At 34.3% G+C, this 8,477-nt stretch overlaps 2 protein-coding genes across 5 annotated transcripts; both read right to left on the bottom strand.

Annotated features, from left to right (window-relative positions):
• Positions 1 to 438: 438 nt before the first annotated feature.
• On the bottom strand, positions 439 to 4,495 carry LOC108688433 (integrator complex subunit 5). Its single transcript, XM_018194689.1, has 11 exons — positions 4,160 to 4,495; positions 3,939 to 4,068; positions 3,389 to 3,798; positions 3,161 to 3,296; positions 2,405 to 3,074; positions 2,083 to 2,327; positions 1,807 to 2,012; positions 1,595 to 1,741; positions 1,348 to 1,488; positions 744 to 1,004; positions 439 to 660 (listed from the first exon to the last, which is right to left on the bottom strand). Exons 1-11 carry the CDS (start codon positions 4,379 to 4,381, stop codon positions 439 to 441), a joined length of 2,790 nt encoding a protein of 929 aa, XP_018050178.1. The 5' UTR covers positions 4,382 to 4,495.
• Positions 4,496 to 5,090: 595 nt separating this feature from the next.
• Positions 5,091 to 6,728, bottom strand: LOC108688483 (protein anon-73B1). Of its 4 annotated transcripts, none has more exons than XM_018194759.1 (3): positions 6,588 to 6,728; positions 5,377 to 5,549; positions 5,091 to 5,307 (listed from the first exon to the last, which is right to left on the bottom strand). In XM_018194759.1, exons 2-3 carry the CDS (start codon positions 5,545 to 5,547, stop codon positions 5,209 to 5,211), a joined length of 270 nt encoding a protein of 89 aa, XP_018050248.1. In that variant the 5' UTR covers positions 5,548 to 5,549; positions 6,588 to 6,728; the 3' UTR covers positions 5,091 to 5,208. The 4 variants fall into 4 exon arrangements, with proteins under 4 accessions (XP_018050248.1, XP_018050247.1, XP_018050249.1 ...); XM_018194758.1 differs by lacking the exon at positions 6,588 to 6,728 and adding an exon at positions 6,123 to 6,569; XM_018194760.1 differs by lacking the exon at positions 6,588 to 6,728 and adding an exon at positions 6,417 to 6,569.
• Between the last annotated feature and the right edge of the window lie 1,749 nt (positions 6,729 to 8,477).

The following is an 8,477-nucleotide window of genomic DNA, read 5'->3' as shown; positions in this document are numbered from 1 at the left end:
TATATATATATACACGAATTATAACTGTTGTTATATAGGATGTCAATGTAACAGGGAGGAACAACTAAATGTCCAAATGTATTTACTGTTAATGGTGTTTAATACATGAAACTTGTGGAAATATTTAATCTTATTTATATATTTTGAAACATGTTATAAGATAAATCGAGACAGAAGAGATTTTCATATGAGCTAAGTATTTTGATAATATTGTATCAATCAGTATTATTAAAACATGATTATGCTTTTATATGAGAAATTACTTATATGTAAGTATGTATTATAAAAGTAAAAAAAAAAAAAGGATATGGAGTACAATTTCATTATTTATCAAGTTTTACATATATTATTACTGTCAAGTGCGATTGCTAGTATTTACAAAACGTGTACAATTGAAAATAATTTAAACATTATTTTAAAAATATATTGCATTTTATATTATTTATTTTCATTGTAAAATAATGTTGAATACAGAGATCCTAAAGTGTGAATATTTGCCAATAATACTAAACGAAGAGTATCTGTAAAACGTGCATTGGGCGATGACATATCGATATCTCTCCAAGCTATATTGGTACCTTCATTTCGCGTAAATAGCGCTGGAGATGGCACATTTTCACGCATGTATGCCCACAAACATTCCCTCATTATTGTACTGATCTGCAATCAGAACCATTTGCGAAATATAAAAAATTTGAATATATGAATTTAATTGAAATAATATTGTAGAAATAAAAACAGACCTGATGAGGTTGTAAAACAGGTAGAATGTCTCTAATACTCGCCAGCGGTGGTGGTAATAATTGACCAAGTGCCATTATATTGACAAGCGAAACGCCTTCCTCTGTATTCCAATTAGCCATGACAGTCGCAGTAATGCCTCTCAGTAAAACGGAACAATATGCTAATGCCGGCCTATACCAAGCAGTCAATTCTAACAATGTCCATAACAAAGAAACATCCTTGAATTTACGACGGATTTGTAAATCTCTTTCTATTGTGACCTGCAGTAATGAAAAATTAAAATAATTAACTAGAGATGATGCAGAGCTCAATGTCATAGTTGTTTGTTAATGAAAGATTCGGTTAGTTCATTAAATTTAATAAATCTTGTTGCCATTCTTCAATACAAAATTTATTTTTACAGGAAAAATATTCTACTCTGACAGAAACAAAATTTATAAAACATAAATTTAATCCAAAAGTATCTAAAGCTAAATAAATCTCGTAAATGTATCGGTTCTCAAAGAAAAAATTTCCAATTAAAAAGTTAATTATAAAAAAATCAATAAGTTAATTGTGAAACTAATTGAGAAAAATTAGCATATTAATAATTAACATAAATACCTTTGTAAATTCCTCGTCAGGCCACGGTAAACCATTGTACATAACATCAGGCGATACCAATTCAACTAACAACAAACTGACCATTGTCAGAGCATCCAAGTTAATTGGATATCGATCTGATTCCTGATTGCTGCAACAAGCCTGAAAATAATTCGAATTGAATGTTACGAGTATTTAATATAAAATTTAGAGATTTACTAAAAATTTACTAAAATTTACTAAAAATGAACTCTATCGGATTTTTTACCTTTATTACATCTATTAGCAATATTTTGTTTAAAGTAATGATTTCCTTATCGATCGAATTTTCCGGCGGAAGTCTTCGTGGACCATGTCCTATCACGCCAGCGTGAAATACTGATGAATGTCGCTGCGCTAACATGGTACTCGTCACCTAAGATGAGATCATATAAAACATATTCTGCATATTTAAAATGTATTTTTATCATATTTTTATACTTGTTTATGATTCTGATGTAATAATAACATCTCTTCAAAATGAGGCTCGAATTTTTCCTTTGCGCCAAAGTATTTAGCCTGCTCATTATTGATACTATTTCCTAGTATCTCTCTGAGAGCCAATACACGTGCGGACGTAGAATGACATGTTAAATCTTTCAGTAAATGACATACCATCTTTACTCCTTGTTCTTTTTTTATAATATCTAAAAAAAATTGCATTATCATATACTTTGTTACTTAAAAAAATAAGACTTTTTATAGAATTCTAATTACCAGTTTGAGCAATGCATAAAAAGAAATACTGTATGATTGCTCTTGTTAATTTCAGCATAAGTTCTATATCGAGAATATGGTCTTTTTCGGATGTGCTCAACAGATCCAAGAGAGTAATGACATCATTCGCCAAATTAAAATCATCGCTTCTCATCAATAAACAAGATATTTGATATAAATTAGCTCTGAGGGCTCTGCTAATCATTTGTGATTGCAATATCTCCACCTTATTTGATTTTTCCCATCTAATAAAATAGAAAGACATTAATTATTAAATTAAACTGTAAAATATTTAATTATTTTAAAAACTGTTGACACTTGCTTTAACATCAGAATAAGATTTTTGAATAACTGTTTTGATTCCTCTTTTTCTATCACATTTTTATAGTATATTTCTCTGAGTGCTTGTTCCAAAACCTGCGTAAAATAATCGTGACCAGCAAGCATATTTTCAGTTACGGATTTACTCGTAGGAAATTGTACAACATTATTAGTGATAAGACGTATTAAGGCCGCAAGATGGAACATTGTTTGTGCCTTCATCAGCATGTAGGATACTGTGGAGACAACTATGTTCGGATTTTGACTTCTGAGAAAACATAATAGTCTGACAGCCGTTTGCACACGCAGTGGATTTGGATTTAGCAGCATTGGTACTATCAACGATATCTCCTGTTTGATAGAACTCAACAGATGAATATTTGCGGATTGAGGTCCGTGCGTTCTCAATAAGAGGTCGATTTCCTGTAGAATCAATTCTAATATCTCCCGACAAATGTTTTTCACATTTTGTGCCGCATTAACACTGTGATAGCCGACGTTGCTCGTGTTTAAACTTATATCTAATAGTACATTGATTATTTGTGATGCGCCTTGCTCACATCCTAATATTAAATGTACCATCAAGTCCATTAAGGCCGCTGGTTGATTATCAAAGTATTTACACCAATCTGCTGCAAACAATGCCAGTTGTGGTATGATGTCTGATTTCACTATAACAAACATTATTTTATAGCTATATTTAATTGTAATGATAACATTAGATTTACTTTAAATGTAATTTCTATTAAAAACATACATATTTGTAACACATCGCTAGTTATTGCTTTCAAAAGAGTTTGAGAAAGTGAAGCCAAATTCAAAAGAAATGGTACAGTGGCTAGTTTCTGCTTTTTGGTATCTTCGTCAAGATTTATATCTTCTTCTAAACTCCACTAAGAGATAAATTATTCAAATATATTATGTAACACATAATATAACTTAAATTAGAAATATGTACACCATACAACTTATATAATAAGCTTACTTCAAACAAATCTAACAGTGCTTTTCTAATATCTTGAAAATGGCTACCAGCTAAATGTCCCAATATACCGACAACAGAATTTAACTTTGGATTCTTAACATTATGTTCATAGCCCATGGCACAGAAGTCTTTCAATCCACACGATAACACCCTCGTGATCACAGTATTTGGAAAGCAGCTTCCTACATGAGCAACGACCCAATCGAAATATGGACTGTGTATCACACTGGTGTCTAATAATGCCTTGATACAAGACTCCGTATCGGAATGCATAAGACACTGCAGACATTGGGCCGTAATGTCTATTAGAGTCCTTGTTGCACGGCACGACATCCATTGTTGCATAAAATCATTGATGCCTGCATTGACAGGTAAATTGCCGCGTTTTGAATAATCCGAGGATAGTTTGCCTGTGGAAGGAACTTACTTTGTACATCGCAGAAATGGATTTTGTAATAAATTAAATAAAATATGTTTAGTTATATATATTTAGTACTTCAATATATATATGTATATATAACTAAATATAAATTAAATTATATATATATACCTAGTAAGTCCAACGACCATGCTGATATGATAGGTGCCCATGCTTCTGGATTTCCATTGACGAAACTGCTCAGGATAGCATGAATTTCTGCTATAATGCTCTCTTCAGATATCGATATATTCTGATTTGACTATAAAGATTATGTATGTGAATTGTCGATATTATTTTAATCATATTGAAATGCTAAAAGGGTGAATTAAGAATACAATACGATTACATACCTCGATCTGACGAACATATTTTGTTACAGCGACGAAAAATACATTACAAAAATATTCAAGTACAGCTTCCCTCGCTGCGGGTACATTTTTCAACAAAGATAATGCCGTACGGGTTACATCTTGTGTGTTTGTATTATGGGCAGGCCGAATGGCACCGGAGATGAATTTTCTAACCTCAGTTAAAATGTCCTGAGGCGACAAAGTCGCCGTATTATGCAGCATTTTTGACGAATTATTAGTAAAAATACTTTAGGTACAAAGCATCGTCCAATTATGTCCGCATTTCCAGTCAAATCAACATAAATTCATTGCCTCAATGAGTCGTGGCTTTTCTTGAGTAAGAGGTTATGATATATGAAAGGTTAGTCTTCAGACATCTTTTTTTTGAAAGCATATTTTTATTCCAAAAATCATCTTTGCCAATTATATATATAATTTATATGAGAAAGAATATATTTATATAAGAATTTTATATAAGAAAGTTATTTTTTCTCCTATGAAATATTAAGTAGAGATAACGTTTTTACATAATTGATGTACAAATACGAAGTTGAGAGAAGTTCCATGCTTAAAAAATAGAATATATACTTAATACATCTTTTTTTTGGAAGACCTTGTATTGCAAAAATCTTTCTCGCAAATTATATGAAAGATAATAATTTTTTCTTTTATAAAATATTACATAGAAATAATGATTTTACAATGATTATATGTGAGGTTGAAGATATACCTCCATGCTTAAAAAGTAGGATGAAATTATATTTTACAAATTGACAAATTGTATTATAAAATGACCATTTAGTAAATAACTTAGATGAAAACGAACTGAAGACATTCTAAAAATTCAGCTTTAAAAAATCTTGAATTATAAATGAAAATAAATTAATTGATAATTTTCCATTTAAGGAATACAGTTGATACAAATGTCCTATTTTTTTTTACGTTTCATGAGAAGAAACAGAGACAAAACTTATGTCACCAAATGGAAAACATCTAATGTAAGATTATGAGATTAATATCAAAGTAATGTCGTAGGAAATGTAAACAGTTCAACGTCTCTTCTTTTTCTCCTGCTTCCGTGGCCGATGAGGTCTTCTTGGCGTCACTTGAGGACTGTTTTCGGAACATTCAACATCACTTGGATCATCCTACAATGACAAGAATTATTGCCGCAAGAAAGCCATTGTCTTAACAGTCTGCAACAGTTAGAACCTTACCTTCAAAGTCGCCACACCATCGGATGGACCAGCCTGATACACAACTATAGCTAACAAGCACATGATTTGGAATACTGCACCTACATAAAGGCCGAATCTCAGCAACTGTTCAAATAGAGTTTCCTCCGCTGGCAGTAAAAGGCGTTTAAATTGTGGATCCGCGTCAGCCATCTCTAAATATAAAAAAACACATAGGCGTTTATTTACAATACATCAATAGAATATAAATTTATTAAAATTAAAAGAAATAATAATAGGTTTCTAAGAAGTTTACTACACTTAATATTAAAGCAAAATTCGTTTTTGTCAAATCTTGAATACTTGCAGAACACAAAACAGTAACATTATACAATAATATAATTGATAACATATACATAAGTTATATTGTTGATATAATAAAGAAAATCAATGTTAAGAGTAGTTATTAAAGAGACATAAGTTATAACAATTTTTAGTATTTTACAAGAATATATTGTTATCAATTGGATTTCAATTTAGAATATAATAAGTTTTAAATTTAAATACATATAACTGTTATATTTTAATTTTACATCAAGTATAAATTATATATTAATGCTTTGTTATTGTTAATGTGTTTTGCGGGCATATATTTATTTCATTTTAAGTATGTGTAAGAAGTATTAGTTTAGCTACAAAAAAGACTAACAATAACAGATCAATGTGCGTATCTGAACGAACAAACATATACAGTCATGGTTTTCTCTCGAACAATTTGCATAACAAACCATCGACGCAATGGAATCCAATTATTTCAATTCGAAGTACGTCACATCCCCACAAAAATCGCGGAAGCGTATAATTATTCGAAACATGTTCATTCGTAAATTTATATTCGGGCTCCCCTGACGAATCTTATTTTTTCGTTTTGTTTTCTTTTATTTCTAATGCATCTAAGGCATTTCATTCTTTTGCTCCAAGCAATTCTCGCACGAAAAACAATCCTGTCTTTCTTGTCTTCCTTTTCTCGCGCAAAGAACTTTCTGCGGACTTCATCAAAAGAGTCCTCGAACGATAAATACCTGCTCACGCTGGCACGCGTGTCTCGCGGTATTTATGCGAGAAATATATATCTTTATAAAGCTAGGAAATCAATAAACGACAATGACCGACGATGATCGCCACCTCGTATTCTCTCGCGAGTAGCGACAGATAGTACCAACATTAAAACGTTCATAAACATATGTACGCACGTCCTTCCCAGCCACTGCAGTCCCGTCACAGTAATCGTGACGTTTCATGGAACCTAAGCCGCCTAAGCGGTCCCGAATCCAGTGGTGGACGATGGCGGAGGATTCGCGCGACTTTCGGCTACTTTCGAGCGGTCGACGGAAAATTCGAGATCGCGATCGTGGTTCTTCGGTTTTACACGCCGAATTCGACCGAGGCCATCCGCTCGGAATGGCTCGGTTGGGCTCGACTCAGCTCGGTTCAGACTCGATCAGATTCGGCGTAGCGCGACGCAGTTTAGCTTCCTGACGTTGGCAACGCACGGCGTTCACGCTTGCCGCGTTCGCCGACAGATGGCGCCGTGCGCGAGCGGCGCGACATCTTCCCGCAATCGTGATTAACTTCGGCCCAGTCAGGCGTCTGTCCTTCGGCGAATTTGCACGCGCTAATTAATTATCTCGATTTCGTCGTGTAGCGTATCTCACGTTTAATTTTGCGCCGTACAAATTTCAGCGATTGTAATTGCAGACGAAAAAATGACGGCGGAACGGAATTGATGCGGAAATCGACTCGATTGATTTGAATTAAGCGCCACATCGTGAGCGCCGGAAAGACGCTGGGTTCGAGGCTCGCTAGCTCGCGAGTCCGTGGATGTGAACCTTTGTTTTGTACAAAAGTAATGGCTGCCATCTCTAGTTTTCGATTGATGTTTTCCGTGGAGAGACCGAATTCCCGTGTTTACCGCGGTATTTAATAACGCAGGATCGCTTTGCGCGGCGCATCGGCGTCGACCGCGATGTAAACGGTGTTCAGACGCACGTCGTTTTGACTGCCTCAGTGTCATTTCCGCGGAAAAATGCCTGTGTTTACATCCGAGCTACGAGCGAGCTTCTGTATTCCTGTCACATTAAGGTAAGCGACGCTTTTTCGGATCGCAAATCGGTTTGGCGACGCAGTGGTGTTTCGGATTGCAGAAATTTATCGAGAAATTGCAATTCTACGACCGTCGATGACGATTCCCATTCTCGTTGGCCGACAACGATCATCGTCGTCGATCATCGTAGTTTCTCAAATTCGCTCGCATTTTCCTCGTCTTAGTAATGTTTAGAGCCATATATCGCGTTGTTTCATCAATCGCTTTATTCTCTGATTGAAAAAACACGCGAGTGTCTGCGGAATTGCTTCGAGGAGCAGATGAGTCCGTCGTTCGTCGTACTTAACCAAAAAAAAGTTATGTCTCTCCCGAGATAAAAGATGGGCAGCCCGACGCGGATTCCTGGTTTTTCTTGTTCTAATTCAAATGGGAACGAAGATGAAAACGTACATCGCGTTGAATTACCGTGAAATCGGTGAGAAATATTCATTGGGCATCTAATTTGTGCATAACGCAATTTTTCGTCTCAGATGGTGGCAACAATGGCTGGTAAAATGGTAAGCGAGGGCAGGTCAAGCGCACACACATCGCTGCGAAACTCTACGGCTCGTTTCCTGCGATCGTGAAATATGTTTTCTCAATCATGCACGTGTTTTTCATGTCAGACTGATTTAGGCGATTGATTTTTCCAAAGAAAAAAAATTTGAGACTCCTTTAAATTCAGTTATGCAATTTATATCAAATATTCGCATCTCAAATGGTTACTCTATAATTTTTTTTTTTTTTAAGGATACTCTGTAGAACTTTCAGAGTGAATCTTACTGTAAAGAGTGAAATCTCATTTTTAAAGATTGGAAATTGAGTTATTCTTTTTTAAGACTGGTACAAATTTCACTCAGAATGATATCAAACATGAAATTTTGAAATCTTAGATTGCTACTTTGTAATTTCTTTTCACAGGTTACTCTAAAATTTTTAGAGTGGATCTCTCACTTGGAGCAGTAACATTTCACTCTTAAAGATTAAAAATTGAGCCGTT

Source organism: Atta colombica, unplaced genomic scaffold (assembly GCF_001594045.1).
Source record: "Atta colombica isolate Treedump-2 unplaced genomic scaffold, Acol1.0 scaffold233, whole genome shotgun sequence".
Taxonomy (NCBI): domain Eukaryota; kingdom Metazoa; phylum Arthropoda; class Insecta; order Hymenoptera; family Formicidae; genus Atta; species Atta colombica.
Note: the sequence above shows the minus strand (reverse complement) of the source record. Positions and strands in the feature narration are given on the sequence as shown.

What these genes read in the sequence shown, in the direction of transcription:
- LOC108688433 (XM_018194689.1), bottom strand. Translation starts at nt 4,381, where the DNA reads ATGCTGCATAATACGGCGACTTTGTCGCCTCAGGACATTTTAACTGAG. An exon ending in ATGGTCGTTGGACTTACTAG is followed by an intron (nt 3,799 to 3,938) that starts GTATATATATAT and finishes TTCCTTCCACAG; the next exon opens with GCAAACTATCCTCGGATTAT. An exon ending in TGCTAATAGATGTAATAAAG is followed by an intron (nt 1,489 to 1,594) that starts GTAAAAAATCCG and finishes AATTATTTTCAG; the next exon opens with GCTTGTTGCAGCAATCAGGA.
- LOC108688483 (XM_018194759.1), bottom strand. Translation starts at nt 5,547, where the DNA reads ATGGCTGACGCGGATCCACAATTTAAACGCCTTTTACTGCCAGCGGAG. An exon ending in ATGGTGTGGCGACTTTGAAG is followed by an intron (nt 5,308 to 5,376) that starts GTAAGGTTCTAA and finishes TTGTCATTGTAG; the next exon opens with GATGATCCAAGTGATGTTGA.